At 54.5% G+C, this 22,509-nt stretch overlaps 2 protein-coding genes across 4 annotated transcripts; both read left to right on the forward strand.

Moving 5' to 3' along the window:
- Positions 1-9,428: 9,428 nt before the first annotated feature.
- On the forward strand, positions 9,429-11,636 carry LOC104486152 (avidin). Its single transcript, XM_086770731.1, has 5 exons — positions 9,429-9,540; positions 10,486-10,599; positions 10,723-10,933; positions 11,268-11,388; positions 11,470-11,636. Exons 1-5 carry the CDS (start codon positions 9,466-9,468, stop codon positions 11,501-11,503), a joined length of 555 nt encoding a protein of 184 aa, XP_086626857.1. The 5' UTR covers positions 9,429-9,465; the 3' UTR covers positions 11,504-11,636.
- A 4,989-nt stretch (positions 11,637-16,625) lies between these two features.
- LOC104475136 (avidin) lies at positions 16,626-21,575 on the forward strand. 3 transcript variants are annotated; one of them, XM_010126190.2, is made up of 4 exons: positions 16,626-16,709; positions 17,315-17,528; positions 17,899-18,019; positions 18,293-18,459. In XM_010126190.2, exons 1-4 carry the CDS (start codon positions 16,638-16,640, stop codon positions 18,390-18,392), a joined length of 507 nt encoding a protein of 168 aa, XP_010124492.1. In that variant the 5' UTR covers positions 16,626-16,637; the 3' UTR covers positions 18,393-18,459. The 3 variants fall into 3 exon arrangements, with proteins under 3 accessions (XP_010124492.1, XP_086626981.1, XP_010124490.2); XM_086770855.1 differs by lacking the exons at positions 17,315-17,528; positions 17,899-18,019; positions 18,293-18,459 and adding exons at positions 20,626-20,836; positions 20,932-21,064; positions 21,510-21,575 and having other exon boundaries at positions 16,638-16,709; XM_010126188.2 differs by lacking the exons at positions 16,626-16,709; positions 17,315-17,528; positions 17,899-18,019; positions 18,293-18,459 and adding exons at positions 19,927-20,096; positions 20,626-20,836; positions 20,932-21,064; positions 21,510-21,575.
- The last annotated feature ends 934 nt before the right edge of the window (positions 21,576-22,509 follow it).

A 22,509-nucleotide genomic window follows, 5' to 3' on the forward strand; every position in this document is an offset into this window, starting at 1 on the left:
GGATGGCCGTGTCTGGATTCCCCGGCCAGGGGCAGTGCCAGGGTTGCACATCCCACCCTGTCCCGCCATCTACTTCTCCCAACAAAGCTTTGCTGCAAACATTCACCTGGTTCCTGTTGTGTCATGTCTCAGTGTCCGTATTCCCTTGTCCCCTCCACGGCATCTGATGGCCTCTCCTGTCCCTGAGGCTCATTATGTGTCCCTTGCCATAAACCACTCCATGGCACTGGCTCCTCCATCACAGCCCCCACCGCCCTGTCGTGCTCTCCCTGCCTTGTTCAGGGCAGTGGGATGCCACTGACTCTGGTGCATCTCCCATAGTGTGGCCTTCGGCAGGAGGCCCAGCATAGGTGGTCACTGCCTGGCTGCAGCTTGGCCACAGCCCCCTCGCTATAAAAGAGGCCAAGAGAGCGTGCGTCGGCAGCAAAGGCAGAGCCTGGGAACTGCACACGGCTGCCACCACTGACGATGCTGCCATGGGGACCCTCAGCTGATGCCTCCTGTTCGCCCTGGCCCTGCTCGGCCGCATGTGCCGCCATGTTGGAGTGCTCCAAAGTCCAGGCTGGATACTGCAGGGACCGGGGGGGGGCTCAGGCTCCAGCTACTGGGCAGACTGGGTGGCTGAGGCCAGATACGAAAGGGATCCCTGCTGTATGTAAGTACATATCCATGTGTTTCCCACTAACTGGCTGTCACCTCATCAGCCGGAGGGTGGAACAGGATAAGGATCCTTTCTGGAACTCAAATTCACAGGACAAGGTCGTCTCTACATTAAACTTTATTTTATCAGCTCATTAGGAAAGAAAACAAACAAACACCTCAAACACAGGCCCAACGCCCTTTGCACAGACCCATCTAACACATGAACTCGCTAATTCATCACTTCAACAACTCATAAATCTTCTAACGCACCTGTTCCCTGATCCGCCATCCACAATGTCTGACTCGGGTGCCCCTGAGCACCCTGGCGAGAAGTGGTGTGGGCAGGGGAAGGTGTGAGGGGCTGGAAGGAGGGTGCTGCCTGGGGGCTGAGACTGTCAGACGAGACAGGGACTTTGGGGTGGTGAGCACACAGCACCCCAGGAAAGTGTCAGGGCCCGTCCATCATCCTCTTACTCTCACGGTGTGACCACCCTTCCCCAGCCTTCCTCAGCCTTTGCTCCACTCCTCGTTCCCTGCTGGGCTCTGGGGCTGCTCTCAGCCCTGCCGGCTCCTGGAGAGTGCACAGACCAGATCTCTCCAGGCTATGGCTGTACTGGCCGAGCCCAACCGGCTGATGTGCCTGGGGTTCAGCTTTTGATAAAAAACAACCCCTCCATCTTCATTCTCAGCCCTGCATCCTCACCCAAAGTGAGCTAATTGGTGACCTCAAGAGTGGAGGTGGCTGCACTGAAGTGGTGGTGATCATGCAGTGGTGCAGTTCACAGTCCTGAGAGGTGCAGGACAGGCAAAGAGTATTTTTTAATTTTAGGAAAGCAAACTTCCAGGACCCTGAATTTTAGGAAAGCAAACTTCCAGCTCTTCAAGGAGTTAGTCAATAGGATCCCCTGGAAAACTGCCCTCAGGGACAAGGGAGCAGAACAGAGCTGGCAGATCATTAAGGACACTTTCCATAGAGTGCAAGAGCTCTTCATCCCCAGGTGTAAGAAATCAGGCAAGGAAGGCAAGAGATCAGCATAGCTGATTTGAGATGTGCTGGTCAAGCTAAATGGCAAGAAGGAAAAGCAGAGGCAATGGAAGCAGGGGCAGGTGTCCTGGGAAGAGCATAGGGACATAGCCAGGTTGCATAGGGGTGGGGTCAGTAAGGCCAAAGTGCAGCTACAGCTGAATTTGGCAAGGGACACAAGGAATAATCAGAAGGGCTTCTCTAGGTATACAAACCAGAAAAGCAAGGTCAAAGATAGTGTAGCCTCCTCTCATGAACGTGACTGGTGAACTGGTAACAATAGACAGGGAAAAGGCTGAGGTACTCAATAACTTTTTTACTTCAGTCTTCACTGGCAGCCTCTCTTCCCACACTTCTCAAATGGATGGACCTCAAGTCAGGGACTGGGGAAGCAAAGTCCCTCGCACTGTAAGAGAAGATCAGGTTTGTGACCACCTGAGGAACATGGACATACAGAAGTCTATGGGACCTGATGAGATGCACCCCAGAGTCCGGAGGGAATTGTCTGATGTAGTAGCCAAGCCACTCGCCGTGATATTTGGAAAGTCATGGCAGTCAAATGAGGTCCCTGGTGACTGGAAAAAGGGAAACATTGCACCCATTTTTCACAAGGGTGGAAAGGAGGACCCTGGGAACTACTGACCTGTCAGCCTGACCTCTGTGCTTGGGAAAATCATGGAACAGACCATCCTAGAAGCTGTGCTGAGGCACAAGGAGGACAGGGAGGTGATTTGAGACAGCCAGCCTGGCTTCACCAAGGGCAAGTCCTACTGACCATCCTAGAAGCTTTCTAAGATGGGGGGAGTACATCAGTGGACGAGGGAAGAGCTACAGATGTCATCTATCTGGGCTTCTGTAAGGCTTTTGACACAATTCCCCACAACATCCTCTCTCTAAACGGGAGAGAGATGGATATGACGGGTGGACTATTTGGTGGATGAGGAACTGATTGGATTGTTGCATACTGTTGGATACCTGGAGTACCAGGGGCACTTAGTGAACAATCCAGACCGAATGGAATTGTTATGTTTGTGAGCAGCAGGCCTCAAGGACATCACTGAAGCCGCTTGTGAGAAAGTACTGAAGCTGCCTGTAAGAAAGTACTGAAGCCACCTGTGAGAAAATAATGAGGCTGCCTGTGAGAAAGTAATGAAGCTTCCTGTGAGAAAGTAAACGAAGCAACCTTGAGAAGAAGGAAAACAGCTGGCATACGTGACTGGGGGGGCTGAATGTGAAGCAGGGTGCAGGTGGAGAGAGCCGTGCGTGTGAACAAAGAGACTTAACCAATCATATTTTAGCTAGGAGCGCGAGCATGATATAGTTAACCAATTAGTAGAGAGCTTGCGTATGATACGGAATTAGAAGGGCTATATTAACCGGGATGTATCAACAATAAATTGGCATTTGCTTGATCATATTGGTCGTCAGCAGTGTCCGTGACTTCCGCGTCAGCAGGTGGAGCCCGAACAGGGACCCTCGGAGAGAGGGTACAGGGACCCTCAGATCGGTGTTGGACATCCCGACGGATCTGAAGAAGGAAAGAAGAAATGAGGGGGCGGAAGCCGGTCGAAGTCGAGTGCTGCCCCGGCACTCGGGAAGTCGCTGTAGCGCAAAAAGGTACAAAAGGTACGGAGGGAATCTCGTCTTGGCCAGGTGAGCGGCCGGGGAGGAGATGAGGTCCACGCTGACCAAAGACGAGTCAGCAGAGGTTAAGCTCCTCCAACATATGCTCTCTATGAGAGGACTGAATTATGACTCGGCCGTCCTAGAAGCTTTGCTGCAGTGGGCAAAGAAAACGGAATTAATCCCCACAGTTGATGATGCTTTTGAACTCCCGACATGGGAAAATATAGGAAAAGAACTGTGGGATGAAATAAGTAAGGGATCAAAGGAGGCGAGCAAACTCTCCACCGTGTGGAGGCTAATTAATGAAACATTGATAAGCATGAAAGCCAAACGTTCAATCGTCGCATCTGCTTTCGCGGTTTTAACTCCAGCCGGCGGGTCCACCTCCGCTACTAGCATGCTGTTCTCGGGTTTAACGAGCCCTGCCGCCGCCCCGGCCCATGCTGAGGGTGGGGGGGTTCGAGCCCCAGCAAGGACTCCAGGAAATGCAGCCACAGCCCCTATAACTATAGATATGTGGGCACCAGAGGGAAAAACTGCCAAAGGCTTTTCACCACCATCAGATGTACCACCGCCAGGCACCCCACCACGCTGTGCCAGTGCAGGCTCAGAGTCACGAGCCTTTTCGCCGGCACCAACAGCTCTGGTTTATCCCCCGTTACCACCTTCTTCCCCGCCACCATGGCGTGAGGAAGAGGGGGATGAACATTCATCCGGCTTAAAGGACACACAGCTGCAAGAGACACTAAAAAGGCTGGAAGCCCTAGAGGTTCACCTAGAAGCGTCGCTGGGAAACTTGTCAACTCCTTCGCCTGTGCCACATCGAGACCTGCCAGCATCCAACCTATTCGTTCCGAACGGAGCATCGGGTGAGATCAGTCTTTTTGCACCTTTGCAAGGGATGCCGGCGGGAGGGGCCGGGGATTTGAATCCGATAGCGCGGTGGAAAGAGGTGATTCGAGATGCCGTGATAGAAGGAGAGCCTTTGCCCATGGCATTTCCAGTTGTGACCAATAATACTGGGAGAAGTGTGTGGCAAGCATTAGACTGGAAAATATTGAAGGAAGCTAAAAGTGCAGTGCAGTGCTAAAATCATCATATACTCAATCTGTGTTGCAGCATATTTTTTTTTGTCACAGTTGTTAACTCCTTATGATATTAGAATGATTGTCCAGATGCTTTTGCTACCGTCACAGCAGCTGCAGTTCTTCCAGCACTGGCAGACTGCTTGTGATAAGGCAACTGCAACGCCTCGACAACAGGGTGATCCATTATTCGGGGTGCAAACTCAAATGCTGATGGGAGCGGGACCTTTCACATGATCTGATTGGCAAGCGCAATTTGCTACCGAAGTATTAGAACTGGGCCAAGATTTGGCTTATAGAGCGCTTGCTAGAGTGCACGATGAAAAGTCCGGACCTGCCTTTACATCAATAAGACAAGGTCCCACAGAACCATATGGGAAATTTATTGATCGGTTGCACACTGCAATTATGGCTCACCCTGATCTGGATGATGACATGAAAGCAAAGTTCTTAGATATGCTTGCCTTTAATAATGCTAATGAAAAAACTAAGAGAGCCCTTAGTGTGCTGCCAAAAGGATCTAGTACAGGGCAACTGCTGGAAGCTGCCGAGCGAATGTTAGAACAAGAAAAGGCTACAGTCATGGCTGCTGCTGTAGGTGCAGCAGTTAAACCGTTGATATCAATAAAGCGGTGCGTGATTAACTGTCTGTAACCCCCATTCCCTCTTCCCGCGCCCCCCCATCCCTGTCCCGCTCAGGGGGCAGGGGAGGGAGGTGGAGATGGTGTTAAGCCCGGGAAGAGGGAGGGGTGGGGGGAGGTTGTCTTGTTCCCTTTTTCCTTATCCTGCTTTGGTTTAAGTGGTGGTCTGTTTTGCTTGTAGCGGTGGCTTTAAGGATCCCTCGCTATTCTTGTCTTAAACCTCGGGTTTTAGTTTTCTTTCCTCCTATATGCCCAGGGCCACAGCCCCCGCCAGGCGCCCCCACCCCCCTGCCCCTGACATGGTTAACAGATACTCCTGTCTGAGTCGAGCTTTGTATAAGTGGAAGGACCGTTCCCTCTTATAACATGGGGGAAGGGATACACTTATGTCTTTACAGGAGCAGTAAACAGGTGGATCCCTGTCTGTATCATCTGCGGGTAAGCCTTTCAGAACATGTTTGGTTGACCTGCCAGATACCGGTAGGATGGCAACTCTGTGTAAAACAGCAGCAGCCACAAGTGCTGAGTGCTAAAACTACAAAAGATGGAACTTTTTGGGATCAGTAAAGATGGACTTCTGTCTATTTTTTTTTTTAACTAGTCAAGAGCTAATGTTTCTAGAGGGGTAATGATTGCAAACACTTTAAGATCTATACATTGCAACGACACAGCATGACGTAATCATGCGAGCACATATCAAAATCCAGACAGCATAAAAGACCTAAACAAAGCACACATAGCATTGAATCTGATTGCCAAGATAATACAGAGTTTTGGAAACTAAGTAAAATTATTGCTGCTTCAGTCTTTACACCTGGTGTGGCAAGTGCCTAGGCGTTAACTACGCTAAATAAATTGGACTGTTGGCTTGCTAAGCAAATAAATACAACTGCATCGGCACGATCAACGCTGTTAACTGATGTAGATTCTATATACCATGCTACTTTACAAAACAGAACCACTGTTAGCCTGCAGAGCACATATTTGACAGGCCTTGTTGCATGTGCCGCCCACGCGTGCAGCAACGTCTAGTCAGGCCTTGTTTTCTGCGCTGGCCATGCATGCAGCAACACCTAGTCAGTACTCTTTCACTGAATCTGCTGAGGGATAAACAGAGGTGGTTCGGAGCGAAGGGGAGAGGACGGACCCAGAGCACACTTTATTTACAACAGGGGACGCCCCGAAGGTGCTGCGCCTGCCTCCCTTCTCTGCTCTGACCTGGCTGATCATCATCCTCTTGCTCAGCGGTGTCTTTGGCGTAGTTGGGTTAATAATAGAATAGATCAGCAGTAGATTTTTTTATTATTAGCACAAAATCATGATTGTCAGGATTTTGATGGGCTTTGCTGCATGAATCTGTCTGATCATTCGGAATCTATTCACAAAAGTATTCAAAACTTGCAAAAAGGAGTACAAAAACAGCAACAAAGGGATGGTTTTGATATATTCAGAAATCTTTTGGTCACTTGATATAAGCTTGTTACTAATAGCTGTAGGATGCTTATTCATTCCTTTTATATATGTATTTTGATCTATATTCTGTGTCTTAAAATGTGTGCAGACTTTAATAGACAAAGCGTTGAAACAAGCCTCTTCTCATAAACAAAGAAGGGGGAGATGTGGTATTTCGCTGAGTCAGTACGGTGTCAGTGAAAGCACACCGACCTTGGGGGAGGAATGCAATCATGCTCTCAGGAAGAAAGCCATGGAATGAGAAGGGAAGCTTTAAGATACAAAACATTGTTAGCAGAATTTATGGCTTGTTTCAACAGAGGCCTGCAGAAAACTAGTCATTGCTCTTATAGGTAAGAAAGTTACTGGAGTTGTTATATCTATAATAGTAGAAGAATGTTATAGTAGAAAATTACTAGAAGGTAGTGAAACTTAGCTTTGCTTCGTAATCATGAATATGTATAATGTGTGATAAGTAATTTTATTAACTAAGCTTGTGTGTGGCATAATTGGGTGGTTGCTGTCCTTGGTTAAAATCGGAATTGTGATACTAGGCATCATACTAGGCACAATCATTAACATACCATGCTTGCAAAAAATGATTAACAACTCAATACAGACAATCTGGCTCAAAAAAAAAAAAAAGTACTGAAGCTGCCTGTAAGAAAGTACTGAAGCCACCTGTGAAAAAATAATGAGGCCGCCTGTGAGAAAGTAATGAAGCTTCCTGTGAGAAAGTAAACAAAGCAACCTTGAGAAGAAGGAAAACAGCTGGCATACGTAACTGGGGGCTGAACGTGATACAGGGTGCAGGTGGAGAGAGCCGTGCGTGTGAACAAAGAGACTTAACCAATCATATTTTAGCTAGGAGCGCGAGCATGATATAGTTAACCAATTAGTAGAGAGCTTGTGTATGATACGGAATTAGAAGGGCTATATTAACCGGGATGTATCAACAATAAATTGGCATTTGCTTGATCATATTGGTCATCAGCAGTGTCCGTGACTTCCGCGTCAGCAGCATGCAGAGAGTAGTGGTCAACGGCTCAATGTCCAAATGGGGGCTGGTGATCTGTGGTGTCCCTCAAGGGTCTATACTGGGACCAGTACAGTTTGACATCTTCATCAATGACATAGACAGTGGGATCGAGTGCACCCTCAGCAAGTCTGCAGCTGACATCAAGCTGAGTGGTGCGGTTGACACGCCTGAGGGACAGCATGCCATTCAGAGGGACGTGGACAAGTTTGAGAAGTGGGCCCCTGTGAACCTCGTGAGGTTCAACAAGGCCAAGTGCATGTGTGACCCTGCACATGGATCGGAGCAACCCCCAGTATCAATACAGGCTGGGGGATAGAGGGATTGAGAGCAGCCCTGAGGAGAAGGACTTAGGGATACTGGTGGATGAAAAGCTGGAGATGAGCTGTCAATGTGCCCTTGCAGCCCAGAAAGCCGACCACATCCTGGGCTGCATCAAAAGAAGTGTGGCCAGCAGGTCGTGGGAGGGGATTCCGCCCTTCTCCTCCACTCTTGTGAGACCCCACCTGCAGTACTGCATCCAGCTCTGGAGCCCCCAACATAAGAAGGACATGGACCTGTTGGAGCAAGTCCAGAGGAGGCCACAAAGATGGTCAGAGGGCTGGAGCACCTCTCCTATGAGGACAGGCTGAGAGAGTTGGGGCTGTTCAGTCTGGAGAAGAGACGGCTCCAGGAGACCTTACTGTGGCCTTCCAGTACCTAAAGGGGCTTCTAGGAAAGATGGGGACAAACTTTTTAGAAGCTTCTGTAGCAATAGGACAAGGGGTAATTGTTTTAAGATAGAATTAAGCAGATTCAGACTAATTATAAAGAAAAAAATTTTTACAATAAGGGTGGTGGAACCCTGGCATAGGTTGCCCAGACAGGTGGTGGATGCGCCATCCCTGGAAACACTCAAGGCCAGGCTGGATGAGGTTCTGAGCAACCTGATCTGGTTGCAGATGTCCCTGCTTCCTGCAGGGTGTTGGGCTGGACGGCCTTTGAAGGTCCCTTCTAACCCAAACGATTCAATAATTCTATGATGATCCTCACCCCTGTCTTCCACTCACAGCCCCTCAGTTCAGCCCCATTGCACACTGGCATCCTTCACACTGTGCTGACCACCCTGGAGTCGTTCTCCTCCTCCCCAAACAGCCACTGTGGCTGTCCTGCACGGCATGACGGGGTCCCCAAATGCTTCTCCAAATGGTCTGTGAGGTTAAAGCCTCACGACCCCAGTGGGAGTGGGAGGACGAGGTTGGGAGCTCTGGTGGGGGGAGCCCACAAGGGGCCACCCAGAACCATGTGGGACCCCCAGGGACTGAGACTTCAGTTCCGGCCTTTCATTGCCCCGCCAGCTGCAAATTCCATGTCTCTTGGCGTCTCCTGGGAACGCAGCCCACAGGACAGGAGATGATGTAAGCATCCTGCTTGCTAAACAGGGGAACAGAAACAGAAAGCAAAACTGCAGACTTGACAGTGTCACTGCCAACACCCCCCCAAGCCACCCTCGTCAGCTGTCCCAAATTTCTACCCTCGCCCCACTTTGCATATGACTCTGTGGTGGATGGTTCAGCAGCCGCCCCACTCCCCTGCAGCAAAAGCCCACCCTGACTTTGTCCTGTCCCCTGCCCTCACCTAGGTACCTGCGACCAGGGCTGCCCACCCCCGACCCGCAGTGCCGTGGGTTTTTCCCTGTCGCTGTAGGGGGATGTTCTCTTCCAGAATCAGCCAAATCCTTGAAGCCACTGCAGATCACCAGCCGTTCCCGCACACACCCCCTCACCCTGCCCTCCCGACTCCCTATCCTTCTGTCCGTCCCCTCTAGCGACCAGGGGGTCCCCATCCCCATCCCCGTCCCTGTCCCTTCCGCGATGAAGCCCGGGACTTTCCGGGAAATCAGCTGTCGAGCCGGGACGGGCTATAAAAGGCGCCGGGCGATCCCAGCACGGAGAGATTCGGTCTCGGAGCTGCAGCCCGATGAGCCGCCGCCTCCTCTCCACCTTCCCCCTGATCGCCGGGGCGGTCGTGGCCGCGACCGCGGCCGGGAGCCAGGTGGGAGCACGCGTGGGAGCTCCCGCTGGGAGACACGCGTGGGAAACTCGTCCCCAGGGGAGGCTGCACGGGAACACGCGTGGGGATCCCGGGGTCTGGGAACAGACATGCGTGGAAGACTCGCCCCGGGGGAAGGGGGCACATGTGGGAGTCGCAGCGCTTGTCGGGGGGGTGGAAGTGGGACACGCGTGGGACTCCCACCCGCGAGGGAAAGCCCAGGCAGCAGGGGGATCACGTGGTCTACGGGGAGACACTGACGGGAGCTCCTGCCGCGGGGAATGCTCCGAGGTGGTGGGATGCTCCGGGGTTCTCCATGTCCCCAGAGGGGATGTGCATGACTACCCCTTCCCTGATGCAGTGGGGCATCCATGTGGAGACTCCCGCCGCAGGGAGATGCAGGTAAATTGGGGCAGGGGTAATCTGAGAACCCTGCCCCAGGGGAGTGGCTTGCCCCCGGCCGGGGAGGTGCGGTGTGGGAGAGGACAGGCAGTGCTTGGAGCAGGAGCTGGAGTCTTGCAGGTGGGGTGCTGCAGGGCACTGGCTGTGCCCCCTCCTTGGCCATGCCCCCTCCTTGGCTATGCAGGAGACTACCGTGAACCCGAGGGCTCTGCCCATCCCGGTGGGCTGTCCACTTGGTGCCGCACCTTGGTACCGAGCAGACACACATCCCCGACAGACAGACGTGTCCTGGGGTGGCACAGCTCATCTGGCAGGGACAGAGCAGGGGTCCTACCTGTATTCCTACCCGGCTTTAGCTTTTCTTCTTCACCTCTCCCTTTGTACTCTGCTTACCTCAGCTTTTGACCCTCCTGACATGGCTGAGATGGCACCAACTTTATAAATCATATATCTTAAAAACAAGTACCTGAGCAGTCATGGGGCTCTGGAAATACCCTGCTGTGCCGCTGCCCACAGCTTGCCTCTGTGTTTTCTTTCATTTCCAAGCTTTTCTGCCAGGCAGCTGAGACTCCCGATGAGGAAAAGGCCGGGAAGGCAAAGGGATCCGACACCAAGTGGTGGAGACGTTATGAGGAGAAACAGCCTTTAAGGAACGGCAAGGTGAGGCCAGCACCCCGTGGACACTGCAGGGGGCGGGCACAGGCAGGGGGCTAAGCCCATGGGGCAAGGGTAGCGGCTGTGTGCAGGCAGCCCACGGGGACTCGTCTGCTCATCCCTTGGCAGTGCAACCTGACCGGCTGGTGGGAGAATGACCTAGGCTCCAGGATGCACGTGTCCACAGTTGACAACCAAGGAAACTTCTCCGGAGAGTACCACACTGCTGTGTCAAGTGCTCAGAAACCCATCAAGCCATCCCCCCTTGTGGGCTCCCAGCACTTGGACGAGGACGGGCAGTGCACCTTCGGCTTCACCGTCAACTGGAAGAAGTTTTCTGGTTGGTAGCTGCAGCAGCAGCAGTGCCCAGATGGGGTGATGGAATGGGGAGGGGAGCTCAGGCAGGTCCCAGTGCTCTGTCCCCTCTCCTGTCCCCTGTCTGTCCTTCTCCAACCTCTCCCCACCCTGGCCTGTGTCTGCAGGCAGCAGGACACCTCCTGAAACACTGTTTGGGCAAGGCAGCATCGAGACTTGTTTTGACAGCATCTCTGCTGTAGAGTATTTCCCTGCAAATGCTGGGACCCATCTGGGCTCTGTGAGCCTTAAACATGCTTGTGAAGCCCCAAAAAGCAGCTGGGGTCCTGCTGAGATGGTAACAGGCATTATTCCCCCAGACTCCACAGCTGTCTTCGTGGGCCAGTGCTTTGCTAGGGACAATGGGGAGGAGGTTCTGCAGACCTCTTGGCTGCTGCGGGAGAAGGTTGACTCCCAGAACGATGACTGGAAAGCCACCAGGTGAGCCAAGGGACACCTAGCCCAGCTGGGACCCCTGCCCCTCCACCGACTGGGCACCTATGGGCTTCTGCTTCCCCACAGGACTGGCCGCAACATCTTTGTTCGGATGGACTGAAGGGATGTCCAGCTGGGCTTCAGACACCAGGATACTCCTCAACAGCATCAGTGTATCAGCATCAGGATTGTTATCTGCTCTAGGGGAAGATATCTACAAAAAGCAAATAAATCTTTTTTTGATTTTAAACCCAGCCTTATGTAGTCTGTGGATATGTCCTGGGGAAGCACTGCGGTGGGTGTGGGGTGAAGCTCTCACTCTGTTAAACTGGGAGGATATTGGCCCAAAGAAAGCACCTTTTCCAGCCCAAATGAGGTAGTGCATCCCCAAAGTGACTCTTTGACACCAAGCGTGAGCCAGCCTTGTTTCTTCCTTGCTTGATGCTGGGCGAGTGTGAAGAGAGGGTAAGCTGGGGGGACCTTCTGCACTCTAAAAACCTGGCTGGGTGCCCCATCATTTGCGAGGCAGCCCTCAGGCAGGCAGGTGCAGAGTCTCAGCTGTGACTGTGCTCCCAGAGAGTGATGAGGGATGCTCTGTACCATCACTACAACACCAGTAGCTGCAGCACATCCAACCCCTAAACTCTTAGGAAAACATGTGTGATATACTGGAAAGCAGATACCCAGAAAATCCAGCCCGAAACCCCTGCCTGCCAGACTTTGTGACTTAGTAATGAGCAGTGCTGGTGCTGCCTGAGTCATCCCTCCCAGCTGATTTCCAGGAAACCCAGTTCCGGGTCCAAATCTGAAACTTCATCTTCAAGCTGTCTACTCCCATACCAACCCCAGATAGCACTGGCACTCTGCCTGGGATTTCAGCAAGCTTACGAGGAGCAGACAGGCAGGGCTGCCACCTCTCGCAGATGCCACAGGAGAGCTTTGCTTTGCTAACAGCACTCATGGCTTTAGCAACATTTCCACCTACTGTTTTTTAGCCCTCCTCATTGCAGACTTACATGTGGTTTGCTTTTCACATTTTTTTCCCTTGACTCCATCTTCCACTTCTGGAGCAATGCTGCTGTTTCCTTCTCGGTGTTTTCCTGGAATTTCTCCAGCTTTTTTGTTTCTCTTACAGCTTTTCTGAGCAGAATGCCTTTACGCCTGTCCTCTGCTGTAGTGTCCTGTGGTCTGTGCAGCCTTTTACCTGCTTTACAGGAACCTGAGAATTAGGAAAAAGGGTAGCAGAATGACCACAGGACTCTGCTCTCATCCCAAAATGTCACCGCTGCAGGTATCCCAGCACCACATGAACCAGAAAAGCTAGCCCACCTTTGGCTTCACTGTCAACTTCACTGGAGCTTCTCAGGCGCCTCTCCTTTCCCAGCCTCCCTGTGGTGTCCCCAGAGCTCCCCTGCCTTCCACTCTGATGTCTCTGATGCTTTTCTGCCCTCCTGCAGCATCCCTGATCATCCTCTGCCTTCCTCTGTGGTGTCGCCAATGCTTCCCCATCTCCACAGTGTCCCCAGAACTCCCCAGCCCTCCCTGCAGTGTCCTTGATGGTCCTCTGCCCGCCTGTGGTGTCCCCTGTGCTCCCTTATGCCCAGACTCAGAGCTGGATGGCTGGTGGCACCTCCTGGTCCCCACCTCTGCCTCCTGTCCAGGCAGGTCCTGCCCAGGGTGAGGTGGGGCAGAGCTGGATGTCCCAGAGCCATGTCCCCAGTCCTAGCGGGACAAAAGGCTGGGGAGGGAAATATTATCCACTTGCAAGCAGCCTTTTCCACTCCCAAACTGGGAAGCTGTCTGCTTAACACAGGGAAAACTCCATCCCAGTGCCCTCTCCCACTTTCCACCATTTCCCTGAAGTCTCCACCACCGCCTGCTTGGGCCAGTGCTTCGTGGACAAGGAAGGGAAGGAAATAGAACTGCGTGGATTACACAAGATGAGGTGGACAGCCTCAAGGGTGACTAGGGAGGCAGTGGATGAGCCCTGGTCAGAGCACGGCTGCAGGACACTTCTCCATCCCTGCTCTGTGCTGCAGCATGGAGACCCCGGGGTGAGTGCTGAGCCCTGGGGGTGGGGGGTGGGGGCTGGTGCTGGGAACCAACTAGGCAGCAAGCAAGGGAGAGCAGTGCCAGGACCACAAGGGCTTTTGGAGCAAGTCCTTCGGATGGGAGCTGAAGGCAACTACTATAATTTTATAGTTAAAAACAAAGTGCAATTGGCACATGGGCATCATCATGTTCTGCTCCCCAGGAAGAAGAGAGTGTCTCTTCTGGTGTCTTCAAGCCTGGAGATGATGTGTTTCTGGAGGATGCTCAAAGCAGATGCTCACTCCCTGTGCAGAGCAGGGGCCAGAGAGATCCCTCCTCATGTGGACACACCCAGGTGCCAGCTCTATCTTCCCCTGCAGTATCAGCAGCAACATAGAATCATAGAATGGTTTGGGTTGGAAGGGACCGTTAAGGGCCATCTAGTCCAACCTCCTTGCAAGGGACATTTCCAACCAGATCAGGTTGCTCAGAACCCCATCCAACCTGGCCTTGAATGTTTCCAGGGATGGGGCATCCACCACCTCTCTGGGCAACCTGTGCCAGTGTTTCACCACCCTCATTGTAAAAATTTTTTTCCTGATGTCTAATCTGAATCTGCCTCCTTCAGTATTAAAACCATTACCCCTTATCCTATCACAACTGGTCCTGCTGAAGAGTTTCTCACTGTCTTTCCTGTAGTCCCCCTTGAGGTACTGGAAGGTCTCCCTGGAGCCTTCTCTTCTCCAGACTGAACAGCCCTGACTCTCTCAGCCTGTCCTCACAGGAGAGGTGCTCCAGTCCTCCGGTCATCTTTGTGGCCCTCTTCAGGACCCTCTCCAACTGGTCCATGTCCTTCTTATGTTGGGGGCTCCAGAGCTGGATGCAGTACTGCAGGTGGGGTCTCACCAGAGTGGAGTAGAGGGACAGAATCACCTCCCTCAACCTGCTGGTCATGCTCCTTTTAATGCAGGTTGGCTTTCTGGGCTACAAGCACACATTGTCAACTCATGTTGAGCTTCTCATCCACCAGCTCTCTGAAGTCCTTCTCCTCAGGGCTGCTCTCGATCCATTCTCTGCCCAGCCTGTATTTGTGCTTGGGATTGCCCTGACCCATGTGCACAACCTTGCACTTGCCGTTCTTGAACTTCAGGAGGTTTGCATGGGCCCACCTCTCCAGCCTGTCAAGATACCTCTGGATGGCATCCCTCCTTGTTTTCCATGTGCCTTAGCACCATTTCCAGGAGAATCTGCTCCATGACCTTGACAGGCGCAGAGGTGGACTGATTGGCCTGTAGTTCCTCAGGTCCTCCTTGCTCCCCTTTTTAAAAATGGGGGCTATGTTACCCTTCTTCCAGTCATCAGGAACTTCACTAGACTGCCATGACTTCTCAAATATGATGGACAATGGCTACACAACTTAATCCACCATTTCCCTCAGGACCTGTGGATGTATCTCAGTGGTCCCATGGATTTGTGCACCTTCAGGTTCCTTAGATGGTCCCAAACATGCTCTTCTGCTCGAGTGGACAACTCTTCATTCTCCCAATCCCTGCTTTTGGCTTCCACAACTTGGGTGATGTGGCTAGAGCACTTATCAGAGAAAACCCTGAGGCAAAAAAAAGTCATCAAGTACCTCAGCCTTCCCCATGTCCCAAGTGACCAGGTCTCCTGCTTTCTTCTGGGGAGGGCCCACATTTTCCCTAGACTTCCTTTTATCCCCAACATACCTCTGAAAGCTTTTTTTTTTTTGTTGCCCTTGATGTCCCTGGACAGATTCTGTAATTCTGTGAATCAGCTTTCCTAACCTGATCCATGTCTGCTCAGACAACCTCTCTGTACTCCTCCCAGGCCACCTGTCCTTGCTTCCACCTCTGTAGGCTTCCTTTTTGTTTTTCAGTTGTTCCAGAAGCTCCTTGTTCATCCGTGCAGACCTCCTGGCGTTTTTGCCTGACTTCTTAATTGGGATGCATCACTGCTGAGCTTGGAGGAGGTGCTCCTTGAACATCAACTGACTTTCCTGGGCCTCTCTTCCCTCCAGGGCTGTATCCCATGGCACTTTGCCCATCAGATCCCTGAAGAGGCCAAAGTCTGTTCTCCTGAAATCCAGGGCAGAGAGCTTGCTGCGCTCCCTCCTCACTGCCCCAAGGATCTTGAACTGCACTGTCTCATGGTCACTGCAGCCAAGGCTGCCCTTGAGCTCCACGTCCCCCACCAGCTCCACACTGTTGATAAGAAAAAGGTCCAGCATAGCACTCCTCGCTAGCTCCTCTGTCACTTGCAGGAGGAATTTGTCATCCACAGTTCATGTGGATGGTAACTTGTTCACCCCGTTGGAGAGGTATCTTGGAGGTGGCGTCTGTGCTGTGTTCCAGTGCAATAACCGGGTGGTCTGAGGACCACTGCCCACCTACCCATCCTTGTTACAGCCTTGCACCATTAAGAACCCCTTGGGAAGGCTCAGACAGGGCTCTGCTGTGTAGCTGCACCCTGCCCAGCCTTGAAGCACCGTGTGTGTGGCATCGCCTCCCATGGGGTCTGTGCGTGGAAGCACCATGCATGGGGCATCCCCGCCTTCACGAGGACAAGAAAATTTTAATATCTACATATCTTCCAGAAAAGTCCTTCTGCACTGATGAGATGGATTATTTCTGGAGTGCCTGAGAGCTCCCACCGCAGTGACCGTCACAGTTCCCAGACCCAGGGAAAGCCCAGCACAACCAGGAGAAAAAAAAACAGCTTAGAAATAGCAGCAGAAACTTTTCACACAGCAGGACACTGCCGCAAGGACAAACTCTTGTGTGCCGACACGCCACCCTTCAGTCCAGTGGGCTGTGCCTGCTGCAGCGCTGTGTTCGGATGGCAGCACGGGGACAGCAGCAATGGGGCAGTACCAGGCTGTGCCCACCCCAAGGGTGGGCAGAGCAAGGAATGGACTGGCAGAGCCCTTTGGACAGCAGATGTGCAAACCATCCCCGTGCCCCCACCTCTCTGCACAGCCGTGCTGATCCCCACGTTCCTCCAGCACTGCCCAGGTCATGCAGACCTCCTCGCCTCGCCTGTCCTGGGCGCCCTGCCACCCGGGCGCCCTGCCACCCGGCCACCAAACTCAGGGCTGCCAGCCCGGCACCCGCCGTGCCTGTGGGGTTCCAGTTACAGCCCTATAAAGAGGGCTGAGGCACGGGGCTGGGAGGGAGCTGTGTTGCGCACTTCATAGCCCCACAGCCATGGGGAGCAGTGCTTTTGCCCTGGTCCTTGCCCTGGCGCTGGTAGCGTGCGTCACCCCTGCAGAGAGGAAGGTACAGGGATGGGTGGTGGTGGGGATGTGGCAGATGTGGCACTGGGATGCAGTGTGGGCAGCCAGGGGGTCCTCTCTTAAATGCCATTTTAGGCTGGGACAAGCAGGAGAGCTTTGTGAACACCTGCTCCAGGTAATGGGTGGGGGATTCCTCTGTCACCCCCAGCCACCCAATCACCATCTCCACAAAACTTTGCTTTCATGGGGTCACAATGCACAGGGCTTCCCCTGCCATGGGATCCGTGTTTGGGACATGACAGAAGGGATGTCTTTTCCCATGGGTCTGTGCTCAGGGGCACCGTTCATGAGGCATCCCTTCCCACAGGGTCTGTGCACGGGGGTACAGTGCACAAGGCATCCCCTCCCATGGTGTCTATGTCTGGGGGTACCACGCATGCTGATGGGTCAGGATGTCCTGGCCTTGCTGCTTCATCCGCTCAGCAGAACCTGCAGAGTATTTTCCCCAAATCGGGAACAGGGAGAGCCATGCCCCACAGTCACGCTCACAGCAGGGCTCTGCAGCTCTAGCAGGAGGGTGGTGAGAGGGATGGGGTCCCCCTCTGCTCCGTGTGCGGGGGCAGAGGGCCTGTGGCTGTGTCCCTTCAGTGCCAGCTCAGCGGGCTGTGGAGGAATGAGCAGGACTCGCTGATGGAGATTTCGGCGGTGCGGGGCGATGGGGACTTCCAGGGGAAATACCTCACGCAGGTCACCCTCACTGGCGGCTGCGCCCGTGTCTCCCCTCTGAAGGGTGCCCAGCAGCAGCCCGGTGAGGGGGGCTGGCCCACCTTTGCCTTCACCGTGCGCTGGGACAAATTCTCCAGTAAGTGCTGGGACATGTGGGATTGGTACCAGGGGGGCACTGGGAGCCATGTGGGTAGCCAGCAGGATTTTGCCTCTGCTGGGAAGTCTGCTGGGTGATGCTTTGGTGCAGCTAAGCAGAGGGAGGCAGCAGTGCCTGCCTGGCACGGGGCTAACGGGCAACGCTGGGCTCAGACAGGGCAGCCCCTCCTCACCCCGTGTCTTTGTGCCCACGGTGGGTCTGGATCCCCTTTGTGCACGGGGGATGTGGTGCCGCAGAGCTTGGTTCACCCAAGGCAGCTGCTGGGGAAGGGCAGGTCCCTGGGGAGGGGGAAGCAGCTGGTGAGCAGGGGTGTCATCCCCACCGAGCCCCCACCAAGCGCTTCCCCCAGACGCCACCACTGCCTTCGCGGGGCAGTGCTTCGTTGATGCAGGCGGGAAGGAGACGCTGACCACCATGTGGCTGCTGCGCGAAGCCGTTGGGTCCCTCGAGGAGGACTGGAAAGCCACGAGGTAGTGAGGGGGGGGTGTTGTGGGGGGCAGTGGCTCCACAAAAGGGCCCTCCCCAGGACCCCTGAGGGCAAGCATGCCCCTGGGTGAGAGGACTACCCCTGGGAACCCCCCAGTGTGGGTTTGCAGTGGGGATGCCAAAGCCTCCTGACCAGGGGCTTGTCCTGGCCAGAAGTACCCAGCAGATGCTCAGGGCAAGTTGAGGGGTGTTTAGGGACACCTTGCAGTGGGTCATACCTGCAAGTTCTCCCACAGGAACTCTCTACTTCCCCACAGGGTGGGCAGAAACATCTTCACACGCAAACACACCCCGAAAGGAAAGATCCTGCCAAGCTTGTCCCCATCCTGTGAGGACACAGCTTTGCCAGCCCCATGATGGTGCACTCCAGCTGCAACTCGACCCCCCAAGGCAAGAAAAAACAGACTCTCCCATTAAAAAAATTTTAAATCATGTCAGCTGTGGTCAATCTTTTTTAAAAACTGCTATCACTCCCCCTCTGAGGTAGCTTCTACCCCCACAGGTACTCCTGAAGAGGGGAGGGCTCGCCACTATCTCCTGGCCACCACTGCCCCTTCCTGGGGACATCTGGATCCCCTGTGATTCCTCCTATCCAGCTCCCTGGGCTTATTTCCCATCCATTCCTAACCTGAACTTCCACCCTGCACCATCATTTCCTGCCCATCTGCTGGTGGCAGACATGGCATCAGCATCCTGAATCCAGCTGCTTTCCTTGCGGTGCCTTCATACCCATTCCCTCTAGATGCCTTTCCAGCCCCAGGACTCCCCGTAGGGCTGGGTGATGGAGGAAACAGCGTCAGTGGATGTGAGACGTCAGTAAAGCACTTCCTTTGTGCTGCACGGCACCCAAAGTAAAATATGCTCAGTTAAAGCCCCTGTCCCATCTATCCCATCCCATCCCATCTCATCATGTCCCTCTGTGTTACAACCAGGGATTTTACCCTTCTCTGCCCCTGCATTTCTGCGGTACTGCTCTATGTGCCTCTGTGGATACCTGCCAAGCTTAGCCAGCTCTTTCAAAGCAAAGTTTTTGGCAGGTTCATGGGTGAAGACGGAGCCTCTTGCAGAAGCATTACAAATATATCTCAGCCCCCAGGGATGTCAGTACGCTAGCTCCCTCGAGGCTGGCCCAGCCCCAGCGAGGTCAGTGTACCCTGCCGTGATGCGGAGTGGTGGCTGCCACCTCCCTGGCACCTCAAGCAGGGCGGCTTGTCCCTGCCAAACAGCACAGAAAGGCAGGGGCTGGTGTCAGGCCAAAAGGATGGAGCATGGCATCCAGAGCAAGAGCAAGAGATCCCCTGGGGGGATATTTCTAAGGCCACTTTGGTAAACTCACGAGATTGGGACTGCAAAAAGTGACAAGGAGAAGTGATGTGTTAGGAGAGGGGTCTTTTCTGCTCACCCCAGCCCTTGAGGCCATCCAGACGAGAGGGAGAGGTGCTGAGCAGCAGTGGGGTCCTGGGGTGTGCAGGGGCTTACGGCAGGCACTGAGCAGTGACATCCCAGGGTAGGACTCTGCCACCCTCGGCATGCACGCTGCAGCCCTGCTGCCATCCAGTGCCCCAGACACTGCTGCAGCTGAATCCCATCTTAATTTTCAGTTGCTCACAGCTCCAGGGCTGCTCCAGGCACTGCAGCGAGCAGAGCAGCAGCTCAGGAATGCAGGGACAATGCCTGCTCCGTTAAATGGTTAAACAGGGAAAAGTTTCCAGCCTGAATGCACAGGAGGCAGATTCCCAAGTTGATGCTTTACAGGCTGTCTTGGCCTTAAAAAAAAGCCCATGACCCTGCCTCTCCGCACAGCCGTGCTCCTCCTCACATTTCTCCAGCGCTGCCCAGGTCATGCAGACCTCGCCTCACCTGTCCTGTCCTGGGCACCCGGCCACCCGCCCGTTGGCTGCCAGCCCGATGCCCACCGTGCCCACGGGGCTCCAGTTACAGCCCTATAAAGGGGCCCAGGGCACTGAGCTCTTTTTCAGCCCCACGGCCATGAGGAACAGTGCTTTCGCCCAGGTCCTCGCCCTGGCCCTGATAGCGTGCGTCGCCCTTGCAGAGAGGAAGGTACGGGGATGGATGGCAATGGGGACATGGTGCTGGCATTCTGCTAGATCCCGAGGTCTGGGGCTGCAGTGCTCAGCAGGGAACCAGGGCTGGGATGCTGGCACTGGTGGGACCAGCACTATCTAGCACTGGGAAAAGCTGCAGAGAGGCTGGGAGGAAGGGATTGCTCTTGTAAGGATGCTCCTCACTGTGGAAATCCATCCAGAGACAGACAAATGGAGCCATGCTCCAGAGAAACCCCATTTCCCAACAAGCATGCAGGGAAAGCTTGCACACCCCTTGCTTTACCATGGAGAAGTAAGGAGCACTCTCCCCCTGGATGGGAGCAGCAAACGGCCCAGAGCAGCAGCCGAGTTGAAGGCAATCCGCGCTGCGAGCGTGACGCCCGCACCAAGGTGGCAATGCCGGTAGCACCACTTTTGCACGGGGTCCCCCAGCTCTGCAGCTATAGGGGAGGAGAGCCAGGATGGCAGGGTGGGAGCAGGGTGCCCTCCCTGCCTGGCCCCAAGCCACAGCACTGGCCTTGCAGTGTCTCCTCTCCGGGTCCTGGCGGAGTGACTCTGGCTGCCGGATGGTCGTGTCCATCCTCAGCGAGGACGGCAGCTTCTCTGGTTCCTACCTGCCGGGATCTGCAGCCAGTGATCCCCAGATCCTTGCCTCGCCACTGAAGGGGTCCCAGCAGGATGCACGGCTGGTCCCACAGCCCACCTTCTCCTTCACCGTGCACTGGCAGCTCCGAGGTAGGCAGAAGGGGGTGCTTGCCCTACAGCAGCGATGCCATCAGAACCAAGGGGGGCGGCTACTTGCTTCCTCATGCTTCCTTGGATCCTTCCAGACTCGGAGACAACCTGGACAACTGCCTTCCTGGGCCAGTGCTATGTGGGCACCAATGGGGAGGAGACCCTGCACACTCTCTGGCTCATGCGAGAGGCGGCTGAGAGCCCCGCCGAGGACTGGAAAGCCACTCGGTGAGCACCAGGTCCCAGCCACCTCTATACTGAGCTTTCCTGTGCCCTGTGGCTGGAGAGAGGAGAAATCCCACGGGAAGAGGCATGGTGGGACTGGGAGGGCAAAACGGGCTAGTCACTGGAGACAAGCAGGGGCTAAGGAGCATCCCTGTGACCTGGCCAGCTCCTGCATCCCAGGTGTGCCCCATAGTGAGTGACCCCAGGATGGGGTCTTGCCCCAGCCAGATCCTGCCCTGGGACTCTCCTAGCAGGGACAGAGCAGGACATGATGCCAGCACCCGGTGCAGCCTCCACCACAGGCTGCTGGAGCCCTAAGCATCCCACTCAGCACTCAGCAAGGCAGTGGGGGACACAGTGCTCCCCCTTGGGTTTCCCCTCTGTACCCACCAGCACAGTGTGGGTGACCCTGGCTGGGTCAGCCACAGTCATTTGGAGTTTCCTGCAGGATTGGCACCAGCGTTTTCACCCGGATAAAATAACAGCGAGTGGGAAGATCTGGGAGGCCCAGGACCACAAGGAGACAGCGCTTCCCCCAGCCAGGCTCTGCCTGCGCTGACGTGCTGTGTTGCAGCAGGTCTCAGCCCGCAGGTTGATGCTTTCCCAGGCAAGTTCAGCCCAGCATGAAGGCTGGGCACCCGGCGCAAAATAAAGGGTTTCTGTGGGGAAGCAGATCTTGGCTCTGGTTTCCACCCTGCTGCAAACCCATGGGGTTTGTCTTGCCCTGCAGCCACACTCCCACGGGGAGGCTTCGTGCAGCATCGCCAAGGGCAGCAGTGTCCCTGGGGATGGCGGCTCTCTCATGTCCCCTCCCTGTACACTGCACCTGCAAAACCTACTGCTGTGCTGCGGGGAATTTGTCCTATGGGATAAGATATCCCCTCCCAAACACCCCTGGGGGATGCAGGGCAACCCGGGCTGGGTCCAGGTGGTGGGATGAGGGGCAGCCTCCACAGGACGCTGCAGGTGGCACGTCCCAGGGCTGCAGGGCAGGCTCCGGGCAGCTCGCCCTCCCCATGTGAGCGGAGACGAGGAAGGTTCTCTGGCACTCGAACGCATGGCGCAGTTGCAAATGGCTTTTGCAGACCCCAGCAGCTTCCCGTTCCCAGGCCTGACGGATGTGTTGCGGTGGCTGCCTGCACCGCCCTCCTGTCCCAGGGGTGGGGAAAGCTCCCAAACAGCTGGTCCCAAAAGAGACCCCTCGGCACAGCCAGGTCCCCCACGTAATGTACATGCAGGGGTCTCCAGCCAAGCCCCTGCTTCACAGCTTGTGGCCAGGGAGAGAGAAAAGAGAAGGGATACATTGGGCACCAGCTAGGTTTTTTAGGGGAGTTCCCAGCCCAACCTCTCTGCATACTGCCGCAGACACCTGGACAAAGGAGGTCCGGACATGACCAGCTCCCTTAGGGCTTCAGCAGCACCAAGGCTGAGGTGCCTGGTTTTGAGAG

Source organism: Chlamydotis macqueenii, chromosome Z (genome assembly GCF_036417535.1).
Source record: "Chlamydotis macqueenii isolate bChlMac1 chromosome Z, bChlMac1.mat, whole genome shotgun sequence".
In the NCBI taxonomy this organism is placed as follows: Eukaryota; Metazoa; Chordata; class Aves; order Otidiformes; family Otididae; genus Chlamydotis; species Chlamydotis macqueenii.

What these genes read in the sequence shown, in the direction of transcription:
- LOC104486152 (XM_086770731.1), top strand. Translation starts at nt 9,466, where the DNA reads ATGAGCCGCCGCCTCCTCTCCACCTTCCCCCTGATCGCCGGGGCGGTC. An exon ending in CGACCGCGGCCGGGAGCCAG is followed by an intron (nt 9,541 to 10,485) that starts GTGGGAGCACGC and finishes TTCATTTCCAAG; the next exon opens with CTTTTCTGCCAGGCAGCTGA. An exon ending in CAACTGGAAGAAGTTTTCTG is followed by an intron (nt 10,934 to 11,267) that starts GTTGGTAGCTGC and finishes TTATTCCCCCAG; the next exon opens with ACTCCACAGCTGTCTTCGTG.
- LOC104475136 (XM_010126188.2), top strand. Translation starts at nt 19,944, where the DNA reads ATGCCCACCGTGCCCACGGGGCTCCAGTTACAGCCCTATAAAGGGGCC. An exon ending in TCGCCCTTGCAGAGAGGAAG is followed by an intron (nt 20,097 to 20,625) that starts GTACGGGGATGG and finishes CTGGCCTTGCAG; the next exon opens with TGTCTCCTCTCCGGGTCCTG. An exon ending in GAGGACTGGAAAGCCACTCG is followed by an intron (nt 21,065 to 21,509) that starts GTGAGCACCAGG and finishes AGTTTCCTGCAG; the next exon opens with GATTGGCACCAGCGTTTTCA.